The following is a 25,548-nucleotide window of genomic DNA, read 5'->3' as shown; positions in this document are numbered from 1 at the left end:
GCATCCTTATTACTCTGTCTGAATCCAATCCTGGATTCTATTTCCTCAGTTAGGAAGAGATTTCATCTCACATTATCCAAATCAGTTCAGCTTTCTGGAGCCATCTTTGTAAACCAACCTTTACAGCACATTAAAGATCTGGTATTATGGCCTTTATTGAGTCATTTTTATAAATACTGAGTCTATTTTAAACATATCAGTAACATTTTATGCACCAAAAGTTGTTTAGATTTTTCTAAACCCATCTTACCTTACAGCCCAGATTCCCCTCTGTTCTCCAGCAGGCTTTTTCTGAAGTTTTTATATAAAATCTGCATTATTAATGAGCACCTAAACTGATTGGCTGGAGGTGTGGCTTCACCTTCACCCCCAGCCAATCAGAATAGGACCTAAAGAATGCAGCTAGAGATGACGGTGAGATTGTGCCGAAACTTCCTCACAAAGTAGCTGAAGGTCACTAGCTTAGCTTTAGCATACTTCCAGTGCAAGCTCCCAGGAAGTGCGCCAGGCTTTGAAGCCAATTTGACATAGTGGCCAAACTGTGTAATCACAACTTCCAGGTCCGTCACATGATGCTACTGGGCCCCAAAAAAGACTTTTTCCCATAGACTTACATTGTAAAAAAGACATCTGTAAATCAGTGGATAATTTTTTTTTGAGCATCACAAACCCCCGCAAAATGGCTTGTTTCACTATTTAACAAATTAGTGAAAAGAGTAATGAATTTGATCCATTTGGTGTGAAGACATTTTAGAAGTCTAAAAGAGCCACACGATTGAATCATTTTATCCCCATCCATCCCCCATCAAGTTAGCCGGAATGCTAAATCGGAAGTTAGCCATCTCGGCTGGTGGAAGTTTCTAGTGAGCATACTCTATGGGCGCATTGGGCCCATAGAGACGAAAAAAAATCTCTCTGTAAATATTTGAATACTTGGGAGACTATTTTCCCATTCCTGAGAAAAAGGCATATTAGGAAACAACCATATGTTTTTCAAGGTGTGTAGGGTGGACTTTAGTGTTGGTCATGGTGGGAAAAACAAGCATGCTAGGTCTGCTGGTTTTTTAGGTTAAACATAAGCACACCCAAGAGGCCCCAAAGAACACATCAAATGTCTGTTCCATTACAGCAGAGCAGGCAGTACAGGCATCTGGTGATTAGATCTCTGGAGCCAAGAGAGGAAACCCTTTTCATAATGTAATAATAATAATAATAATATAATAATAATAAAAATAATATAATATAATTTAAAAAAGGAGTGTTGACAGGTATGGACTGGTATTCACGTCACACTGATGTTTCACACTCAACACTGCCCTCCTTGGGTCCTGAGCAATACACCTGCCATGACATAGTTGCATCCCCTAGCAATGCTAAAGTATATGTGTCATTTGGGTGCAAAAGCTCGCATGAACATTTTATGGCCTCAGTGTCGTCAAAGCCCCATTCAATTTCTATGGATAAACCCCAGATTTTACATACCTCTATAGTATGACTTGAATGACGTTGTTGTGCCACAATTAGGGATGGGCATTTCAAGCAAAAATAGTGTTCTATTTAATAGTGAACCTGATAATCAACTGGCTGCTGTCATTGCTGACAGCTAGCTATTTGACACCAGGCTGTTTAGCTATTTGAGACCAGGCTGTTTCCGGGAACATAATGGGAAAAGTGTTCATTGTGAAAGTTATATTTATGCTTTAAATGTTTGAGTTTAGTGAAATAAAATGGTAAACTTACTAAATGGTGATGCCCAGGACACAATTAGTCTCACACTTGAGACTGCAGAATACACCCACCAAGTGTGAAGTTGATTGGATGAATGGGTGTCGAGAAAATCAAAGGACAGACACACAGACAGTTTAAAATTAAATTAAAGGAAAAACTGGTCCAGGTCTGAATGCTTGACCCCTACAGTGAGGGGATCTGGGGACTCTGTTATGCTTTGGGGGGCGTTTTGCTTGTATGGTTTGGGTCCACTTGTACCCTCAGAGGGAAGGGTCACTGCTAATCAATACAAAGTTGTTCTGAGTGATCACCTTTATCCTATGATGAAATAGTTCTATGCTGATGGGAGTGATGACGGTGCCCCAATTCACAGGACATGAGGGGTCACTGAATGGTTTGATGAATATGAAAATGATGTGAATCATATGCACAGTCACCAGATCTCAACCCAATTGAACACCTATGGGAGATTTTGGACCAACATGTTAGACAGCGCTGTCCACCAACATCATCAAATACCAAATGAAGGAATGGAAGAATGGTGTTCATCCCTCCAGTAGAGTTTAGAGACTGTAGAATCAATGCTAAGACACAATGAAGCTTTTCTGGTGGCACATGGTGGCCCAACACCTTACTAAGACACTTTATGTTGGTTTTACCTTTAATTTGTCACTTGTGTGTGTATACATACATACATACATACATACATACATATATGCAGACTTGACAGACAGCAACTCCTTCCATTTTAGTTAGATTAGACAGTCAGTTAGCACAGATAGCAGAACTACATCATCTGATGTGTGATTTCTCCGACACTGAGTGGTTAGACTGGTTTTTACGTCACACTGATGTTTTTTGAGACTTGGACCGTGAAGTTATGAGGATGTAACGGCATGCTCAGATCAAATGCACACAGACACAAGGACTGACGAGGCAGAATGAGCAGCTTCTTCTCTCCCAATGTTTCCTCTACACATGAAGGTGGAAAGTGTCAGTAAGTTGACCTGAAGTGAGTTCAGCAGGTGAGAATCCTACCAGAGAAATCTGTAAATGTCTGATTAACACGATCACGTTGATCACATTGTGTTGCATCACTTTTTGACTGTACAGCTGAAATTTTTCTTTATGCTGATTGGCTGTTTTAAAAAAATATCAATGTAATGTTTGCAGGTATAAATGTTCTTAAGAATTTCTATTTGAGTTAAAGTGTTTTACATAGATTTGCATGTATCACTGTTAGTGAGCAGCAGGTAAAATCAGCAGCAGTTTGACTTTTATCTCCCATCAGCAGTGAAAAATGCAGGAAGTGTCAGAACTAGTCGAACAGCTTTCATCAACTTGACTGCGGTTCGTTTTTTAACTGTTAATACTCCAAATGTTCAAACAGCCATCTTACAACACTGAGACTGACTCTGTTTAACTGAAGCCCATTTTGCACAGTCCATGTCTCAACTGTCTCAAAGGCTGCAGAATCCTTTCTAGATGGACCAGATCCAGCCCAGGCTGGAAGGGACTTTAGAGGCTGCTCAGCCAGGGGCCCCAAATTAACAGAACATGTGAACTATCTTTGGGCTTCTTTATTCAACTGCTGTTATAACTCAAATATGTAAAGATAAATTTAAAGATTTGAAGCAGAGGCCTTCATTTTCTCTTGGCACTCAGGTTTTTTTGCATTCTGTGGTTCAGGATATAACAAAGATAATTTGGGGTGCAACAAAGGGAGAGGAATAAGAACTAATATGTGGTGTGATGTGCAGCTTGTTGTAATGAATGAGCATGTTGTTGTGTTTGTGTGAAGGTGTTTCTCTGCTATGGATCAGTGTGAGGACAGAGAGGAGGGAGTCCTTCCCTCTAAAAGCTCTCTGTGTGAGGAACATGACAGCCAGACCAAAGCTCAGAGGTGAGATGAGGATCTTTAACTGTCCATCACTGTTCTTCACTCACATCACTCCACCATCATTATTCACACTCGAAGCTCTGTGTGTGTTTTGTTGAAGCCCAGAGCAGCAGCACAGACCAGACTCTGCTGGACCTGGACTTGGACCTGGACCTGGATCTGGACCCAGCTGTGTGTCCTTCAAGAGTGACCAGTCTATATATGAACCTATTGAATTCAAAAGTGAACAACAGTCTGCTGATCGAAGGTAAGCAATTATTATTTTTTATTTTTCTCATAAAAACTTTTTCATCATTAAAACACTTAACATTCTACATATTTCTCAGCAGGATTTTATCACAGATTATTTTTACTGAATTTATGAATTCATCAGTGTTTTGTTTCCATCAGGATCCATCAGAAGAGACCAGATTACTATGAATCAAGCTGTGTGTCCATGAAGAGTGACCGGTCTATGGGTCCACTTATTTTCTTCAAAAATGGACAGCAATCTGCTAATCAGAGGTCAGACTGTAAAATGTTTGTGTTTGTTAATACCAAACTCTCCTAAGAACAGGTTTGATTGATTGTAGAGATTACTCTTGACGTTAGTGGCAAATTCTGTCCTTATACACTCCCCCTACATAGGCTTTTCAAAAGCCACAAACTTTAACACATTTTAAAACAGAGGTACAAAGTCTTTACAGAGACGAATGATCAAAGGTAAGACAGAACAGCCAAGTGTTTTACCTGGATCCACTGTGATAGAACACAACACCTTTAACACTGAGTGTCATTATTTATTCTAAGACTTCATCTTTTCTTCACAGAGTTCATCAGCAGGGCTCAGAGGTTCGCAGTGGTCAGTCTATCCAACAGCATCAAACACACCTGGACTCCATATTTATGGTGTGTAAATGTAAAGCACAGCTCCTACTACTAACTACAACAGCCACAGACTAAATACTAACCTACCATTCTGGTCCTAACAGTCACCATGCTGCACTCTGTAGACCAGCAGGTTTTCAGTCTGTCAGAGATGATCTGATGATGACTTCTACCAGTTAAATTTACATTTTATTCTATTTCAGCTGATGGAGGGGAACATCATCAGTTTTGTGAAGAACGAGCTGAGGAAGATGGCGAAGGTTCTGAGTCCAGATTACCCAGAATGCTTAGCAAGTTGGAGTGAGGATGAGGAGGTAAAGGATGGTGAGGATGAAGAGCAGAAGAGGAGCAGCAGAGAGGCATTTTTGGAGATCACACTGCACTTCCTGAGGAGAATGAAACAGGGGGAGCTGGCTGACTGTCTGCAGAGCAGTAAGAGGATTTTAACAGATTTAATATGTTGGAGAGGAAATGGAGGCAACATGGAAGAGCTTTATATTTCAAACTCTGTCCACAACTGTATACAGTCACAGTTAACCACTTACATTCATCTGATTTATTGTAGTATTCACTCATGTAGCATAGCATGAATTCAGGTACTCGTATTTGCCTAAGCCACTTTCTTCATGCTTCACCAATTGCTTTTGCTATCAGCTGACATGTAACATCCAGTCATATTCAAGCAGGTATACACCACAGCTATTATAACCTGACACTTCTCACATGTCATCTGCTAATACCCTCATACCAGTGCTGTTTGCTGGACACAGACTGTGTTTCCTGTTTTAGAAGACTTCAGTAGCTTTCATTTTGTGCCATTCGCCCAGCTGCAGAAGCTGAGAGTCTCTGGCTGACTGTTTCTCACATTGGCATCAGATGCCAGGACAGAATCTGTGTTTGCTGTGTTTACTGTCAGGACACGACCACTCTCTTAGAGGGCCTAATTCAGCATTATGCCAGGTTATTAGTTAAGTGTCTGCACATGTGTTCCATGCGTCGCTAGTGATGTCACATGTTTGGTTAACTGCAGTTCATTTGTGTAGTAATAGAGTATATATGTAGGAATGTATGTATGTATGGATGTGGGGAAGAGAGAGGGAGAGGGACTTTTGGGCGTTAGAGAAACAAGAAGTTAAATAAAATGCTTAAGTGCTACATGGTGTCTCCTATCTATTAGAGTTTAACAGTACCTGAATGTATCTTCTTACAATTTGCTTGGCAATGACCTGTTGGCTGCTTAGTTTGCTATTATGCTAAATTTGTGTGAATTCTTTTGTATCGGCATAGATCAAAAATTAAGTTAATGTAGCAGATGAGCTAATGTGTCATTGTTCTGTTGTTGTTTGGCAAATGCATGATGCTGTCTTGCTTTTAAAAAAAGTACAACAGAAGAAATCTTAATTCTCTTTATAAGGACTGAATTGGTTTTGATCATACTCTTACTTGGTAATGTTGAAATTGTTTTGGAGTTTCCTGTTAGCTTACTGCAAATTGGGATTCTAACGGAGTAATTTTGTAGAAAAAAATCGTAGTCATTATTTTCCTGTACTTTCCTCATTGCTAATTTTGCTACCTTTATTGGAAGCGAGGAGGTTTACATGTGATACTCTACATGCTGTAGGTATATTTAGTTGTAGAATGCTTACTTTGAATCGGGATAGTATTAAAATTAGGAAATTCCAGGTATCCCCTCAAATACTGAGGAATTTCTACTCCTGCACCATCAAGAGCGTCCTGATGGGGAACATCACTGTCTGGTACGGAAACAGCACCAAGCAGGACCACAAGGCCATGCAAAAAGTGGTTCGCTCGGTTGAACATACAATAGATGGTGCTTTACCCTGCATAAAAGATATTTAGGCCGTATTTAGACCAAATCAGGTAGTGTGGCGGAAAACGCCAGTCCTCCCATTCATTTGAATGGAGGTAGTGCCACGCTGCGGTGGCCAACTACAGCTGGTGATCAGACTGATCAGACCTGTACAACCCTGCCATGAGGGAGGACAAAGACATTACTAGGAAGAGGGGAGGATATTTTTCTTCATTTGATAACATTAAAAGTAAAGTTAGGCTTTGCTGTCAGCTTCCGCACAGCCCTGTGGTGGTGCACCGCAAGGCCTGATTTGGTCTGAATATGGACTTACACCAAGCGCTGCAAGAATAAGGCTAGGAGAATCAGTAAATATCCCAACCACCCGGACAACAGCCTTTTTTCCCTGCTGTGGTCAGGAGGAAGGTGTCAGGTCCACTAGGCCAGCACTGAGAGGCTCAGGAAAAGATTCTTGTCAAAAGATTACAGATGGCGAATGACAGTGGCTTTGTTGTTCTGGGGGACCAAATACTGGGGTCATGGGTAGTACAGTAGAGTACTACAGAAGGTAGTAGCCATTTGCAATAAATGGTTGATTCCTTGATGTAAGTGTCTGATTGAAATTTCATTTTTTTTCTCCAGGAACTCTTGCTGCAGAGTGTCAATATAAACTAAAGTCTAACCTGAAGGAGAAGTTCCAGAGTGTGTTTGAGGGGATTGCTAAAGCAGGAAACCCAACCCCTCTGAATCAGATCTACACAGAGCTTTACATCATAGAGGGAGGGACTGCAGAGGTCAATGATAAACATGAGGTCAGACAGATTGAAACACCATCCAGGAAATCAGACAGACCAGAAACAACAATCAGACATGAAGACATCTTTAAAGTCTCACCTGGAAGAGATGAACCAATCAGAACAGTGATGACAAAGGGAGTGGCTGGCATTGGGAAAACAGTCTTAACACAGAAGTTCACTCTGGACTGGGCTGAAGACAAAGCCAACCAGGACATACAGTTCACTTTTCCATTCACTTTCAGAGAGCTGAATGTGCTGAAAGAGAAAAAGTACAGCTTGGTGGAACTTGTTCATCACTTCTTTACTGAAACCAAAGAAGCAGGAATCTGCAGGTTTGAGGAGTTCCAGGTTGTGTTCATCTTTGACGGTCTGGATGAGTGTCGACTTCCTCTGGACTTCCACAACAATAAGAGCCTGACTGATGTTACAGAGTCCACCTCAGTGGATGTGCTGCTGACAAACCTCATCAGGGGGAAACTGCTTCCCTCTGCTCACCTCTGGATCACCACGCGACCTGCAGCAGCCAATCAGATCCCTCCTGAGTGTGTCGGCATGGTGACAGAGGTCAGAGGGTTCACTGACCCACAGAAGGAGGAGTACTTCAGGAAGAGATTCAGAGATGAGGAGCAGGCCAGCACAATCATCTCCCACATCAAGACAACACGAAGCCTCCACATCATGTGCCACATCCCAGTCTTCTGCTGGATCATTGCTACGGTTCTGGTGGATGTGTTGAAAGGCAGAGAGGGAGGAGAGTTGCCCAAGACCTTGACTGAGATGTACATTCACTTCCTGGTGGTTCAGTTGAAACTGAAGAATGTCAAGTATGATGGAGGAGCTGAGACAGATCCACACTGGAATAAAAAGAGCAAGAAGATGATTGTATCTCTGGGAAAACTGGCTTTTGAGCAGCTGCAGAAAGGCAACCTGATCTTCTATGAATCAGACCTGACAGAGTGTGGCATTGACATCAGAGCAGCCTCAGTGTGCTCGGGAGTGTTCACACAGATCTTTAAAGAGGATAGAGGGCTGTACCAGAACAAGGTGTTCTGTTTCATCCATCTGAGCGTTCAGGAATTTCTGGCTGCTCTTCATGTCCATCTGACATTCATCAACTCTGGCATCAATCTGCTGGCAGAAGGGCAAACATCATCATGGGTGTCTAAAGTCTTAAAAAACAAACCTAAACTAAAACATCTCTACCAGAGTGCTGTGGACGAGGCCTTACAGAGTCCAAATGGACACCTAGACTTGTTCCTGCGCTTCCTCCTGGGTCTTTCACTACAGACCAATGAGACTCTCCTACAAGGTCTCCTGACACAGACAGGAAGTAGCTCACAGACCAATCAGGAAACAATTGAGTACATCAAGAGGAAGATCAATGAGAATCTGTCTGCAGAGAGAAGCATCAATCTGTTCCACTGTCTGAATGAACTAAATGATCATTCTCTAGTGGAGAAGATCCAAAAGGATCTGAGATCAGGACGTCTCTCTACAGATAAACTGTCTCCTGCTCAGTGGTCAGCTCTGATCTTCATCTTACTGTCATCAAAAAAAGATCTGGAAGTGTTTGACCTGAAGAAATACTCTGCTTCAGAGGAGGCTCTTCTGAGGCTGCTGCCAGTGGTCAAAGCTTCAAATAAAGCCCTGTAGGTAGATGAGGTGCTGCATATATGAACAATTTCAAATATATTTAATTTTATACAAAATAAATAAAACATTTTGTGTTCATCATTAATTCTTCTTCAGGCTGAGTGGCTGTAACCTCTCAGAGAGAAGCTGTGCAGCTCTGGCCTCAGCTCTGAGCTCCAACCCCTCCCATCTGAGAGAGCTGGAGCTGAGTAACAACACTCTTCAGGATTCAGGGGTGAAGCTGTTGTCTGCTGGACTAGAGAGTCCACACTGTACACTGGAAACTCTCAGGTCAGTATTCAGTTGTTTATTAAACAGTTCATCCTGCTTTAGGTTTGTGTTAGTGAAGATGGTCAACATCTGTAGGATTTTACTATTAACACGATTTTCTTAAACACTGAGTTAACTTTATTTTCTGAATTCCAGTCTGTCAGGCTGTCTGATCACAGAGGAAGGCTGTGCTTCTCTGGCCTCAGCTCTGAGCTCCAACCCCTCCCATCTGAGAGAGCTGGACTTGAGTAACAACAGCTTTCAGGATTCAGGGGTGAAGCTGCTGTCTGCTGGATTGGGGAGTCCACACTGTACACTGGAAACTCTCAGGTCAGGATACAGATGTTTGCTAAACAGTTCATCCCGCATTAGGTTCATGCTAGTGAAAATGGTCAACATCTGTAGGGTTTTCCTGCTAACATGATTTTCAGAAACAATGACTTAACTTTATTTTCTGAATTCCAGTCTGTCAGGATGTCTGGTCACAGAGGAAGGCTGTGCTTCTCTGGCCTCAGCTCTGAGCTCCAACCCCACCCATCTGAGAGAGCTGGACTTGAGCTACAATCATCCAGGAGACTCAGGACAGAAGCTGCTGTCTGCTGGACTGGAGGATCCACACTGGAGACTAGACACTCTCAGGTATGGAGAGATGATTACAGCCTGTTTCTGTGTCACTCTGACAAACTGAGGAACACTGCTTCATGTTGAACAACAATTTTGACTCATGTTGGATAGAAAATCATTTCAACTGTGTTTCTTCTTCCAGGGTGGACCATGGTGGAGAGCACAGGTTAAACCCTGGTCTGAAGAAGTGTAAGTGTGGATTTAATTTTATTCATGGCAACTAAACAGCACACTCAGTTTCTCTTTAGATACCAAGTTGATAGTTGTGTTATTTATTCATTAAAACATTACTGACAAAATGTGTCAACATTAAACTTTGTAAAAATTAATGACAGATCAGAACTTATAGATATGGCAGAAATTATTGGTACCCTTGCATTTTATTAAAATAATGCACCACTCACCCTAAACAGTGTTGAAATTAGAAGATATTTCAATTATCAATGCATGTCTATGTTTGGTTTGCAGTGGAACAAAACAAAGAAGTTATGAAAATAACTGAATCAATGCTTATTCTACAAAGACATTCTAAAATAGCCTTGAAATTATTGGTACCCTTTAGAATTGTAAGATATAATTGATTTGTAGTGATACTTGAAGCAGATTATTGTGTATTAATTAGTATCTCAGGTGTTTTCAATGTTATAATCACTCATGCAGCCAGTTTAAAAGGATAAAATTACTCACTCTACTGTTTTATGCCACTGTGTGCATCACACTGAACATGGAAAACAGAAGGAAAACCAGAGAGTGGTCTGAGGACATTAGAAAAAGGTAATAGCCAAGCATGGTCAATGTAAAGGTTATGAGACCATCTCTAAAGAGCTTGATGTTCCTGTGACCATTGTTGCCAATATTATTAAGAAGTTTAAGGCCCATGGAACTCTAGCCAACATCTCTGGACGTGGTCGCAAGAGGAAAATTGGCCCGAGACTGAAAAGAAGTAATTGCTTGAATAGTTGAGAAAGAACCAAGGAAAACTTCAATACAGGTCCAAGCTCATCTTCAAGCTTAAGGTACAATAGTTTCAAATTCCACCATCCGTCACTTCTAAGAGGGAGAAACAAAAAAGCCAGATTGGACTTGACAAGCCACAGTCCTTCTGGGAGAATGTGCTTTGGACAAATGAAACAAAATTAGGGCCTTTGGTAAATCACACTAACCCTATGTTTACAGAAGAAAAAATGAAGCCTTCAAAGAAAAGAACACCATGCCTACCATGACACATGGAGGAGGCTCAGTGATGTTTTGGGGTTGCTTTGCTGCCTCAGGCACTGGGTGCCTTGAATCTGTGCAGGGCAAAATGAAATTAGACTTTTTGGAGCAAAACATACAGCCCATTGTCAGAAAGCTGTGTCTTAGTCACAGGTCATGGGTCTTCCGGCAGGATAATGACCCCAAATATACATCAAAAAGCACCCATGAGTGGATGAGTAGAAAAAATTGGACCGTTCTGAAGTGGCCTGCTATGAGTCCTGATCTGAATCCCATTGAACATCTGTGGAAAGAGCTGAAACTTGGAGGCTGAACTACCAGTGGAGAAGTGAGAAACATTACTCAGAGTAACAGAAAGCGCTTCACTGCAGTTATTACCTCCAAAGACAGTGTTACAAAATAAGTTAAGGGTACCAATATTTTTGGCCATGCCATTTTCTTTTGTTTTATTTTATTAAATAATATGTTAAGTTGTAAATCAAAAGCAATGTTTCAATTATATTTAATGTGAAATAAAGACTGAGGGACACTATATACTTCTGTCAGTTTCAACTTAATACAGAGAAAATTTAGTTTTAAAAAAATAAAAGGTGAAAGGGTACCAATATTTTCGGCCATGTCTGTAAACAGAGAATGAATCCATCAAGTGTGTCAGATGATAAACTGCTGCTGTGTTGTTTCTTCTTCTCTTCATCAGATTTCTGTGAACTCACACTGGACACAAACACAGTACACAGAAAACTCAAACTGTCTGACAACAGGAAAGTGACATGTGTGAGAGAAGATCAGTTATATCATTATCATCCAGACAGATTTGACTGCTACTATCAGCTGCTGTGTAGAAATGGTCTGACTGGTCGCTGTTACTGGGAGGTCAAGTGGAGAGGAAGAGTTAATATATCAATGACTTACAGAGGAATCAGCAGGAAAGGACGCAGTTCTGACTGTTTGTTTGGATCGAATCATCAGTCCTGGAGTCTGATCTGCTCTGATGATGATGGTTACTGTGTCTGTCACGATAACAGGGAAACATCCATCCCCTCCTCCTCTTCCTCCTCCTCCGTCTCTAACAGAGTAGCAGTGTATGTGGACTGTCCTGCTGGCACCTTGTCCTTCTACAGAGTCTCCTCAGACACACTGATACACCTCCACACCTTCAACACCACATTCACTGAACCTCTTTATCCTGGGTTTGGCTTTCGGTTATCTGGTTCCTCAGTGTCTCTGTGTCCTCTGTCTGAGAGAAGGTCTACTCTTGTCTAGACAAAGAGTCACACTGCTGACTGAAGACAGCTGCTGAAATCATTGTTCACTCTGTTCACTAGTGAACAATAGAAACTGGGAGTGACAGCAGCTTCCTGTATTTAAATGTTGATGGTGAATGAGGTTTCACCTTGGTTTCATTGGGATCACTGACTGTGTCAGAATATTGTTTCTACTAAAAGTTGTGAAATGATCTCCTCTGGGCTGAATTTATGTGTAAAAACTGTGTTGACTCTGATTCACTTCAATAAAGTTTCTTGGAGCAGCATCTAGTAGCTGTTAGTGGCTGTTAGTTATTCCATTTTATCAGGAGCTTAAAGTGAAGTTTTTCCTGAAAATGTCCACCAGACATCCCGGTCTGTTTGACATCAACTCAGTTTGTGTTCAATCGTTAACATCATCATATGTTTATATCTGATGTAATGTCTCTGACATGTACAGTATACACGTACCCCTGTGTTTCATCTGACAGTATATGTGTATAGTTGATAGATTGAACGTCATCTCTCTGGATCATTAGAGAAAGAAAAAATTAGAAAGATTTTGTCCCCCAAGGCTACTTTACTGTTGAGCTGACTCATAGTTTTGTCATATAAACAACCGCTGACACTGATGTCTGGATTAATGACATGTTTCCTCCAAACATTATGCTATCAATTAAACAAATCTGAGACACTGAATCAACTTGTCATTTTGAGACAAGAGTGCAAACAAGATTTATTCAACAGACAGCAGTTACATACAAAATCACTGCTGAGACACTGAGCCAATAATATACCAGCACAGCCTGTCATTTTTAGCCATGCTGGTGGCATGGCTCTAGGGATGGCAATGTTGGGTCTGTTAGTCAGTTGGTCAGTCCACCTCTTTGGTCCAAACTACCAGATGAATAAGCATGAAATTCAGCGCAGATATTTATAGTACCAAAGGGGTGAAGCCTGCTGACTTTGGTGATCCCCTGATGTTTCTTCTAACACCACCAGAATCCTGCTTTTCTTTGGGGTTCCCATGACTTTTCCTTTAGCAACACCATGAGGTTTCTCAACAACTATTGGATGGATTGCTGTGACATTTGGTACATACATTCATGCCCCTGTCAGGATGAATTGTAATAACTTCCTCTCCTGACTTTTCATCTAGCACCTTCATCAAGTCAATTTTTCTAATTGTCCAGTACTTTTTCACCAAATACCTGCAAAACTAATGACAGACCCATCAGCCACAGCTGTACCTTGTGTTTTGTGCTTATTAGCAAAGGTTAGCATGCTAAACTAAGATGGTAAAATTGGTAAACCCTACACCTGCTTAACATTAGCATGTTAGCATTGCCACCAGGAGTATGTTACAATGCCAATGTCAGCATTTAGTTCAAAGTATTGCTGTGCCTACCGCTTCAAAAAGCTTCTAGCTTGGCTGTAGACTGTAGTCCTGTTGGGCAACAGTTGGTAACACATTTTGTCAAGACTGTTTTTTTTAATCTACATCAATGCCCCTGTGCTTTCTTTAATCACGTTCTGTTTTTCTTGTAAGGGTGATCAATACCACACTGGTTGTTACTTTAAAGCCCTTAAAAAATCTTCTCAGAAAAGTATTGATTACTTTGAGGATCCTTAGCTGAGGTTTTATTAAAAGAATAATATTAGCAATGTGAATGATTTAAGGTAATAGCTTTACTGTGTACAAACATTACACATATAAACAAAACATATCTATCTAAAGCAGCAGACTCTTGTTACAGTCTTGCATAAATTGCCAAGGTGGCTCCTGTTCAGATCTGTTCAGAAAAACACTGTTAGACTAAAGGGTCAAGATCTTTGTGTGTGTTTTATCCATGACAACAAACAAGGTCTGAAGTCCCATCTCAGCATTTGATCTCCTTGCACCCCAAGGCCGTCACTGTCTTGATGTGATGAAGCAGACAGTGTGTATGACTGAGGTCCATGAAGTCCACAATATGGAAGGTTGACATTTTCATTTGTATTTGAAAAACATTCAGACATGCTCTTGTCGTGAAAATTGTCTAAAAACACTAAACACTCATATGAAATAATATGCAAACACTGCTGGGTTGAAGATTAAAAATTATTATTGTACAATAAGGGGACAGAACACACAAAGATTTGCATCAATTAATCTAATCTATTATAGCTGCAGAAGGAACAGAGAAATGATCTGTGATATGTCAATGTATCAGCTTATATGGTTACTGCCAATGGCACACAGCCACAAGATATACATTTACACGCAGATATATGTTATAAAAGAGTCACATTTCCCCAAGACTCAGGAAACCAAGAGCCCCAAGCCATATATAGCCTTTGACCCCTTAATGTGTTTTGCTTATACTAGAACCCAGGATGGAAGGAGAGGAGTGGGTCTCTTAGAGTACATTCCTTCTCTCAATGACATGCACACAGAAACAAAGCAAAGGAGCAATGATCTTACTTCCACATTTCTGTACATTAAAATGATAAGATAATCATCTGATCCTCTCATCACCTTAACACTATCTGTTTGAATCTGAATAGGGGTGGGTGATATGACTAAAATCCTCTATCACAGTGTATGTGATTTTATATCTGAATATCACTGTGTGTTCTGATGTACTGAATTTTCTGTAGAAATCAATTGAGAAACTGTTTGTCAATAAAAGAACCAAATGAGAATGTCTGTTTATATCTGTTAATCCAGTGAGTTAAATACCTGACAGATCAATGTACATCTTCACATTGATGCTTCCAAGCCAAGTCTGTCTCTCTCCATGGTGCTGAAACACTCAAACCAATCAATAAATCTCTCTCTAGCACCCTAGAAACTAAACAATACACAAAAGTGAAAAGAGAACCCAACAACTACCGTAGCCAAGCTGTGTCAAACACCCAGAACACCACAGCAATGTCTTCCCAACCACATAACAAAATGCCCTTTGGTAAAATCACAAAAATGTTTGTCTTCTGTTCTTATTAGAATTCAAAGCTTTGTCATTCTCAGATAATCTGAACCTCAATAGCCATGTGTTACAGAGCATTTAAAATTAGTAACACCTTACCCACTTCTCAAGCAAACTAATTACATATACAACGCATTCAGAAAGTGTTCAGACTCCTTCACTTTTTCAATTTTGTTATGTTGCAGCCTTATGCTAAAATCATTTAAATGCATTTTTTCCCCTCACCAGTCTACACTCAATACCCCATAATGACAAAGTGAAAACAGGATTTTAGAATTTTTTGCAAACTGAAATAACATATTGACATAAGTATTCAGACCCTTTACTCAGTACTTAGTTGAAGCACCTTTGGCAGCGATTACCTCAAGTCTTCCTGGGTATGAAGACAAGCTTTGCAAACCTGGATTTGGGGGTTTTCTGCCATTCTTCTCTGCAGATCCTCTCAGGCTCTGTCAGGTTTGATGGAGATCATCAATGGACAGCCATCTTCAGCCCTCTCCAGAGGTGTTTGATTGAGTTCAAGTTAGGGCTCTGGCTGGGCCACTCAAGGACATTCACAGAGCTGTCCGTAAGCCATTCCTGTATTGTCTGGTTTCCTCTAGACATGATGCTTAGAAATGAGACCAAACAGTTCAATCTTGGTGTCATCAGACCAGAGAATCTTGTTTCTAACAGTCTGAGAGTCCTTCAGGAGCTTTTTTGCAAACTCCAAGCAGGCTTTCCTGTGTCTTCCACTGAGGAGAATAAAGCCATAAAGCCCAGATCAGTGGAGTGTTGCAGTGATGGTTGTCCTTCTGGAAGTTTCTCCCATCTCCACACAGGATCTCTGGAGCTCAGCCGGAGTGACCATTGGGTTCTTGGTCACCTCTCTCACCAAGGCCCTTTTCCCCCATTTGCTCAGTTTGGCTGGGCAGCCAGCTCTAGGAAGAGTCCTGGTTGAGAATTATGGAGGCCGTTATGCTCTTGGGAACCTTCAATGCAGCAGAATTTTTTTGGATCCTCCCGAGATCTGTGCCTCAACACAGTCCTGTCTCTGAGCTGTGCAGGTAGCTCCTTTGACCTCATGGCTTGGTTTCTGCTCTGATATGCATTGTCAGCTGTAGGACCTTATACAGACAGGTGTGTTCCATTCCAAATCATGCCCAATTAATTGAATTTACCACAGGTGGACTCCAATCAAGATGTAGAAACATCTCAAAGATGATCAAGAGAAATTGAAGGCACTTGAGCTAAATTTCAAGTGTCATAGCAAAGGATCTGAATACTTATGTTAATGTGATATTTCAATATTTCTTTTCTAATTAATTTTCAAAAAATTCTAAAATTTTGTTTTCTCTTCGTTATTATGGGGTATTGAGTTAGATTGATGAGGGAAAATTAATTTAAATGATTTTAGCATATGGCTGCAACATAAACTGTGAAAAAAGTGAAGGGGTCTGAATACTTTCTGAATGCACTGTACAGACAGACACACAGAAACTCCTTCCATTTTAATTATATCAGATGAATGGATCATCTAATGTGTGATTTCTCTGACATCGATTGGTTAAACTGGTTTTCATGTCACTCTGATGTTATTTGAGATTTGGACCGTGAAGTTATGAGGATGTAACGGCGTCCTCAGATCAAGTGCACACAGACACCCGGACTGACATGGGAGAATGAGCAGCTTCTTCTTTTCCAATGTTTCCTCTACACATGAAGGTGGAAAGTGTTTGTGAGATGAACTGAAGTAAGTTCAGCGGGTGAGAATCCTACCAGAGAAATCTTTAAATGTCTGATGAACATGATCACTTTGATCACATTGTGTTGTATCACTGTTTGACTGTGCAGCTGAAATGTTTCTTCATGTTGATTGGCTTTTTTAAAAATATCAATGTAATGTTTGCAGGTATAAATGTTCTTAAGAATTTCTATTTGAGTTAAAGTGTTTTACATAGATTTGCATGTATCACTGTTAGTGAGCAGCAGGTAAAATCAGCAGCAGTTTGACTTTTATCTCCCATCAGCAGTGAAAAATGCAGGAAGTGTCAGAACTAGTCGAACAGCTTTCATCAACTTGACTGCAGTTCGTTTTTTAACTGTTAATACTCCAAATGTTCAAACAGCCATCTTACAACACTGAGACTGACTCTGTTTAACTGAAGCCCGTTTTGCACAGTCCATGTCTCAACTGTCCCAAAGGCTGCAGAATCCTTTCTAGATGGACCAGAGCTAGCTAAGGGACTTTAGAGGCTGCTGAGGGCCCCTCAGCCATCAGGGGCCCCAAACTAACAGAACACGTGAACTATCTTTGGGTATCTTTATTCAACTTCTGTCATAATTCAAATACTTAAAGATAGATTTAAAGATATAAAGCAGAGGCCTTCATTTTCTCTTGACACTCAGGCTTTTTTTCATTCTGTGGTTCAGGATATAACAAAGCACAAATTTGGGGTGCAACAAACAAAATTTTGACATTATAACAATTTTGAGGATTATAACAAATAACACATTTGAAAGCACATCATCACGTTTTTTGGATTGTGATAAAATAAACATGGAGGCAATTTAATAAATGTTAGGACAATGACAAATAACATATTTCAGTCTTGTTTTAACAAAATTCAGGATTATAAATTTGAGGCTTGCTATGCCAAATTTAGAGATGATAAAAAAAAATTTATGTTCAGGGTGTTAAACCAAATTTGGGGATTGTAAGTAACATTTTTTTCATATGTCAAGTTTTCAAATCATGAATGTGGTCACTATGTCATTTTGTACTATGAAGCTGTGTCACAAATGCTGGTGTTATCAATTTCTTCTTAAATACTCAACAAAGTTCAGACTGAATATTTGTGACATGTTTTGAGATGAATAAGAACTAATGTGTGGTGTGAAGTGCAGCTTGTGGTAATGAATGAGCATGTTGTTGTGTTTGTGTGAAGGTGTTTCTCTGCTATGGATCAGTGTGAGGACGGAGAGGAGGGAGTCCCTCCCTCTAAAAGCTCTCTGTGTGGGGAACATGACAGCCAGACCAAAGCTCAGAGGTGAGATGAGGATCTCTAACTGTCCATCACTGTTCTCCTCTCACATCACTCCACCATCTTTATTCACACTCAAAGCTCTGTGTGTTGTGCTGAAGTCCAGAGCAGCAGAACAGACCAAACTCTGTTGAAACTGGACCTGAACCTAAACCTGAACCTGAACCTGGACCTGGATCTGAACCCAGTTGTGTGTCCTTCAAGAGTGACCACTCTATTTACAGATGTATTGCAGAGCTCAGAGGTTCTCAGTGGTCTGTCTGTCCAGCAGCATCAAACACACCTGGACTCCATATTTATGGTGTGTAAATGTAAAGCACAGCCACTAATTACTAAACTACTATTCTGGTCCTAACAGTCTCCATGCTGCACTCTGTATACCAGCAGGTTTTCAGTCTGTCACAGATGATCTGATGTTGACTTCTACCAGTTAAATTTACATTTTATTCTGTTTCAGCTGCTGGAGGGGAACATCATCAGTTTTGTGAAGAACGAGCTGAAGAAGATCCAGAAGGCTCTGAGTCCAAAATACCCAGAATGCTTAGAGAGTCAGAGTGAGGATGAGGAGGTGAAGGATAGTGAGGATATAGAGCAGAGGAGGAGCAGCAGAGAGGCATTTCTGAAGATCACACTGCACTTCCTGAGGAGAATGAAGCAGGAGGAGCTGGCTGACTGTTTGCAAAATGTAAGAGGATTTTAACATATTTAATATGATGGAGAGGAAATGGAGGCAACATGGAGAGCTTTATATTTCAAACTCTGTCCACAACTATGTACAGTCACAATTAATCATTTACATTCATCTGATTTATTGTAGTATCCACTCATGTAGCATAGCATGAATTCAGGTACTTGTATTATTATATTACTTTATTATATTATATTACATGTATTATTGTATTAGTTGATTGGCCTCAGCCATTTTTTTGATGCTTCACCAATTGCCTTTGCTATCAGCTCACACGTAACATCAAGTCATATTCACGCATGTATACAATGCAGCTATTATAACCTGATACTTCTCACATGTCATCCGCTAATATACCTTCATGCCAGTGCTGTTTGCTGGACACAGACTGTGTTTCCTGTTTTGGAAGACTCCAGCAGATTGTTATCTTTTTGTGCTGTTCACCCAGCTGGTGAAGATGTTCTGAGAGTCTCTGGCTGGCTGTTTCTCATAATGGAATCAGATGCCAGGACAGAATCTGTGTTTACTGTCAGGACACAACCACTCTCTTGGAGGGCCTAATTCAGCATTATGCCAGGTTATTAGCTAAGTATCTGAAGAAGTCTTCAATCTGTGGCTAGTGATGTCACATTTTTGGTTAACTACAGGTCATTTGTGTAGTGATAGTATATACACAGGAACATATGTATGCATAGATGTCAGGAAGAGAGAGGGAGAGGGACTTCCGGGTGGTGAGAGAAACAGGAGTTAAATAAAGTTGCTAAAAGGCGACACTGTGTCTCCAATCTGGACCTGGATATATCCTGAATATATCCTGTAACAATTTGCTTGGCAATGCCCTGTTGGCGGCTTAGTTTGCTATTATGCTGAATTTGTATGAATTATTTTGTATCAACATTGATAAAAAATTAAGCTAATTTAGCAGATGAGCGAATGTGTCATTGTTCAGTTGTTGTTCGGTAAATGCATGATACTGTCTTACTTTTTAAAAAGTACAACAGGAGAAATGTAAAATGCCAGTCCTCCATTTCATTTGAATGGGGGTCATGTGTTTAGGCTGCAAGGGTTTTGGCCACAGCTGCACTGTCCTGCGGTGAGAAAGTTGATACAGAGTCAACTTTTGGAAAGACGCAACCCAATGTCACACTGTGGTAACCAATCAAAGCTGGTAATGAGACTGATCAGACCTGTACAACCCTGCCATGAGGGAGGACAAAGACATTACTAGGAGGAAATGCAGATATTTCTCTTGGTTTGATAATGTTAAAAGTAAAGTAAGGCTTTACTGTCGGCTTCCTGTCTCATTTTAAAAAAGACAAGAGAAAAAGAGAGAGAGAGAGAGAGAGAGAGAGAGAGAGCTGCTGTGGTTGATAGAGCTAGAGAGTGAATGAAGAGAGGGATCAGTGGTAGTGAGAAAGCCAGTAAATCAGACCAATAAAACAACATTTTTTTATTATTTCACAGCGGTTACATTCTAGAGCACCAATAAACACGCCCACACCCCCACACACCTCCGTACAACCCTGTGGCAGTGCGCCACAAGACCTGCTTTTGTCTGAATACGGATTTACACCAGGCACTGCAAGAATAAGGCTAGGAGAATCAGTAAATATCCCAACCACCTGGATAACAGCCTTTTCTCCCTGCCACGGTTGGGAAGAAGGTGCCAGATAAACCAGGATACACCTGACTACTACCTAAAGATCAATTACCACTAAGTCTTTTGGCTGTAACAGCTACTAACAGGCCACAACATTAACTTAATGCCGTGATTACAAACACAGGAAAGGATACAGGCCTTACCTGAGACCCAGTGAACACCACGTTACCTGTAGTGTTGCTCACTTGAGTCAGTGGTCTTGCAATGATTTGTGTTGTGGGTTTATTTCCCCAGCAAAGCCCTTGCAGCTGTTTGGATTCTTTAAGAATTTATTAAAGAGCTTTTTACATCAAAACTAAAGGGTGAATCCACAAAAGGATTGTACAGCTTTTGCAGCACAATCCTGAAATTAATGGTAGATTCTTTGATGTAAGTATCTGAGTGAAATTTTATTTTTTTTCTCCAGGATCTAGTGCTGCAGAGTGTCAATATAAACTCAAGTCTAACCTGAAGGAGAAGTTCCAGTGTGTGTTTGAGGGGATTGCTAAAGCAGGAAACCCAACCCTTCTGAATCAGATCTACACACAGCTCTATATCACAGAGGGAGGGACTGCAGAGGTCAATGATGAACATGAGGTCAGACAGATTGAAACAGCATCCAGGAGATCAAACAGACCAGACACAACAATCAGACAAGAAGACATCTTTAAAGGCTTACCTGGAAGTGATGAACCAATAAGAACAGTGATGACAAAGGGGGTGGCTGGCATTGGGAAAACAGTCTTAATACAGAAGTTCACTCTGGACTGGGCTGAAGACAAAGCCAACCAGGACATACAGTTCACATTTCCATTCACTTTCAGAGAGCTGAATGTGCTGAAAGAGAAAAGGTACAGCTTGGTGGAACTTGTTCATCACTTCTTTACTGAAACCAAAGAAGCAGGAATCTGCAGGTTTGAAGAGTTCCAGGTTGTGTTCATCTTTGATGGTCTGGATGAGTGTCGACTTCCTCTGGACTTCCAAAACAATGAGATCCTGACTGATGCTACAGAGTCCACCTCAGTGGATGTGCTGCTGACAAACCTCATCAGGGGGAAACTGCTTCCCTCTGCTCGCCTCTGGATAACCACACGACCTGCAGCAGCCAATCAGATCCCTCCTGATTGTGTTGGCATGGTGACAGAGGTCAGAGGGTTCACTGACTTACAGAAGGAGGAGTACTTCAGGAAGAGATTCAGAGATGAGGAGCAGGCCAGCACAATCATCTCCCACATCAAGACAACACGAAGCCTCCACATCATGTGCCACATCCCAGTCTTCTGCTGGATCACTGCTACAGTTCTGGAGGATGTGTTGAAAAGCAGGGAGAGAGGAGAGCCTCCCAAGACCTTGACTGAGATGTACATCCACTTCCTGGTGGTTCAGTCCAAAGTAAAGAACTTGAAGTATGATGGAGGACCTGAGAGTCAACACTGGAGTCCAGAGAGCAGGAAGATGATTGAGTCTCTAGGAAAACTGGCTTTTGAGCAGCTGCAGAAAGGCAACCTGATCTTCTATGAATCAGACCTGACAGAGTGTGGCATTGACATCAGAGCAGCCTCAGTGTGCTCAGGAGTGTTCACACAGATCTTTAAAGAGGAGAGAGGGCTGTACCAGGACAAGGTGTTCTGCTTCGTCCATCTGAGCGTTCAGGAGTTTCTTGCTGCTCTTCATGTCCATCTGACATTCATCAATTCTGGAGTCAATCTGCTGGAAGAGGAACAAACAACATCCTGGTCATCTAAAGTCTTAATAAGCAAATCAACACGTTTCTACCAGAGTGCAGTGGATGAGGCCTTAAAGAGTCCAAATGGACACCTGGACTTGTTCCTCCGCTTCCTCCTGGGTCTTTCAGTGAAGACCAATCAGATTCTCCTAAGAAGCCTGCTGACAAAGACAGGAAGTAGCTCACAGACCAATCTGAAAATAGCCAATTACATCAAGAAGAAGATCAGTGAGAATCTGTCTGCAGAGAGAAGCATCAATCTGTTCCACTGTCTGAATGAACTGAATGATCATTCTCTAGTGGAGGAGATCCAACAGTACCTGAGATCAGGAAGTCTCTCCACAGATGAACTGCCCCCTGCTCAGTGGTCAGCTCTGGTCTTCATCTTACTGTCATCAGAAAAAGATCTGGACGTGTTTGACCTGAAGAAATACTCTGCTTCAGAGGAGGCTCTTCTGAGGCTGCTGCCAGTGGTCAAAGCTTCAAATAAAGCTCTGTAGGTGGATGAACTTCTGCATATAACAATTTCAAATATATTTAATTACATACATGATAAATAAAACACTGTGTGTTAATCATTAATTCTTCTTCAGGCTGAGTCGCTGTAACCTCTCAGAGAGAAGCTGCGCAGCTCTGTCCGTAGTTCTCAGCTCCCAGTCCTCTAAGCTGAGAGAGCTGGAGCTCAGTAACAACAACCTGCAAGATTCGGGGATGAAGCTGCTGTCTTCTGGACTAGAGAGTCCACACTGTACACTGGAAACTCTCAGGTCAGTATTCAGATGTTTGTTAAACAGTTCATCATGCTTTAGGTTCATGTTAGTGAAGATAGTCGACATCTGTGGGATTTTCCTACTAAGATGATTTTCTAAAACACTGAGTTAACTTTTTTTCTGAATTCCAGTCTGTCAGGCTGTCTGATCACAGAGGAAGGCTGTGCTTCTCTGGCCTCAGCTCTGAGCTCCAACCCCTCCCATCTGAGAGAGCTGGACTTGAGCTACAATCATCCAGGAGACTCAGGACAGAAGCTGCTGTCTGCTGGACTGGAGGATCCACACTGGAGACTGGACACTCTCAGGTATGGACAGATGAGTTACAGCCTGTTTCTGTGTCACTCTGAATGTTGAACAGCAGTTAGGACTCATGTTGCATTGAAAATCATTCTGACTGTGTTTCTTCCTCCAGGGTGGACCATGGTGGAGAGCACAGGTTAAAACCTGGTCTAAAGAAGTGTAAGTGTGTACTTAATTTGATTCATGACAACTAAACAGCACACAGCCAGTTTCTCTTTAAATACAAAGATTGTGTTTGTGAAATTCATTCATTAAAACATAACTGACAAAATGTATCATCATAAAACTTTATAAAAATGAACAACAGATCAGAACTTAATAAATCCATCAGGTGTGTCAGATGATAAACTGCTGCTGTGTTGTGTCATCTTCTCTTCATCAGATTTCTGTGAACTCACACTGGACACAAACACAGTAAACAGAAACCTCAAACTGTCTGACAACAACAGGAAGGTGACACGTGTGTGGGAGGAGCAGTCATATCCTGATCATCCAGACAGATTTAACTACTGGCCTCAGCTGCTGTGTAGAAATGGTCTGACTGGTCGCTGTTACTGGGAGGTTGAGTGGAGAGGAGGAGCTGATATATCAGTGACTTACAGAGGAATCAGCAGGAAAGGAAACAGTGATGATTGTTTGTTTGGATATAATGATCATTCCTGGAGTCTGATCTGTTGTGATGGTGGTTACTCTGTCTTGTACAATAAGACAAGAACATCCATCCCCTCCTCCTCTGTCTCTAACAGAGTAGCAGTGTATGTGGACTGTCCTGCTGGCACTCTGTCCTTCTACAGAGTCTCCTCTGACACACTGATCCATCTCCAAACCTTCAACACCACATTCACTGAACCTCTCTATCCTGGGTTTAGGTTTGGGTCATATGGTTCCTCAGTGTCTCTGTGTCCTCTTTTTGAGGGAGAGTCTCCTCCTGTGGAGACAAACGTTCACACTGCTGACTGAAGTCAGCTGCTGAAATTACTGCTCATTCTGTTCACCAGGGAATAATAGAAACTGGGAGTGACAGCAGCTTCCTGTGTTTAAATGTTGATGGTGGACGAGGTTTCACTCTGGTTTCATTTGGATCACTGACTGTGCTTTAATGTCAGAATATTGTTTCTGTTAGAAGTAGTAAAATGATCTCTGGGCTGAATTTATGTGTAAAAACTGTGTTGAATCTGATATTCACTTCAATAAAGTTTTCTTAGAGCAGCATCTAGTAGCTGTTAGTAACTGTTAGTCATCCCATTTGATCAGGATCTTGAAGTGAAGTTTCTCCTGAAAATGTCCACCAGACACCCCAGTCTGTTTGACATCAGCTCAATTTGTGTTAAATCATTAACATCAACGTATGTTTCTATCTGATGTAATGTGTCTGACATGTACAGTTTATACACGTACCCCTGTGTTTCACCTGATAGGCTGTATAGTTGATCAATTGTATGTCATCTCTCTGGATCATTAGAGAAAGAAAAACTAAGACAGATAGTTTGTCCCCCGAGGCTACTCTACTGTTGAGCTGACTCATACTTTTGTCATATAAACAACTACTGACACTGATTTCTGGATTAATGGCATGTTTCCTCCAAACATTATGCCATCAATTTAACAAATCTGAGACACTGAATCAACTTGTCATTTTGAGACAAGCGTGCAAACAAGATTCATTCAACAGACAGCAGTTACATACAAAATCACTGCTGAGACACTGAGCCAATATTATACCAGCACAGAATTGTCAGTTTTAGACACACTGGTGGCGTGGCTCTAGGGATGGCAATGTCAGATATGTCAGTCGGTCAGTCCACCTCTTTGGTCCAAACCACAAGATGGATTGGCATTAACTTTGGTGCAGATATTTATGGTACCAAAGGGATGAAGCCTGCTGACTTTGGTGATCTCCTGATGTTTCCTCTAACACCACCAGCAGCTCAGAGTTTTCACTGTTTCAGGGAAATATCTCTACATACTGGATGGATTGGCACTGAATGATGATGAATCCTACTTTTCTTTGGGGTTCCCTTGACTTCTCCTTTAGGTTTCTCAACAACTATTGGATGGATTGCCATGACATTTGTTACATACAGTCATGCCCCTGTCAGGATGAATTGCAATAACTTCCTCTCCTCTGACTTTTCATCTAGCACCTTCATTAGGTCAATTTTTCTATTTGTCTAAAACTTTTTCCACCAAATACCTGCAAAACGAATGGCATACCCTTCAGCCTCTGCTGTACTTTGTGTTTTGTGCTCATTAGAAAATGTTAGCATGCTAAGATTGTAAAATTCGTAAACCTTACACCTGCTTAACATCAGCATATTAGCATTGCCATCAGTAGTATGTTACAAT

At 41.1% G+C, this 25,548-nt stretch overlaps 1 protein-coding gene across 1 annotated transcript; it reads left to right on the top strand.

Moving 5' to 3' along the window:
- Positions 1-4,681: 4,681 nt before the first annotated feature.
- On the top strand, positions 4,682-24,185 carry LOC137169865 (uncharacterized). Its single transcript, XM_067573270.1, is given in 10 exon segments — positions 4,682-4,927; positions 6,948-8,751; positions 8,852-9,025; positions 9,161-9,643; positions 18,181-18,284; positions 20,834-22,628; positions 22,726-22,899; positions 23,034-23,207; positions 23,315-23,361; positions 23,585-24,185. Coding segments are annotated over 10 exon segments (5,559 nt in total). The 5' UTR covers positions 4,682-4,701; the 3' UTR covers positions 24,163-24,185.
- The last annotated feature ends 1,363 nt before the right edge of the window (positions 24,186-25,548 follow it).

Source organism: Thunnus thynnus, chromosome 18 (assembly GCF_963924715.1).
Source record: "Thunnus thynnus chromosome 18, fThuThy2.1, whole genome shotgun sequence".
Classification (NCBI taxonomy): domain Eukaryota; kingdom Metazoa; phylum Chordata; class Actinopteri; order Scombriformes; family Scombridae; genus Thunnus; species Thunnus thynnus.
Note: the sequence above shows the minus strand (reverse complement) of the source record. Positions and strands in the feature narration are given on the sequence as shown.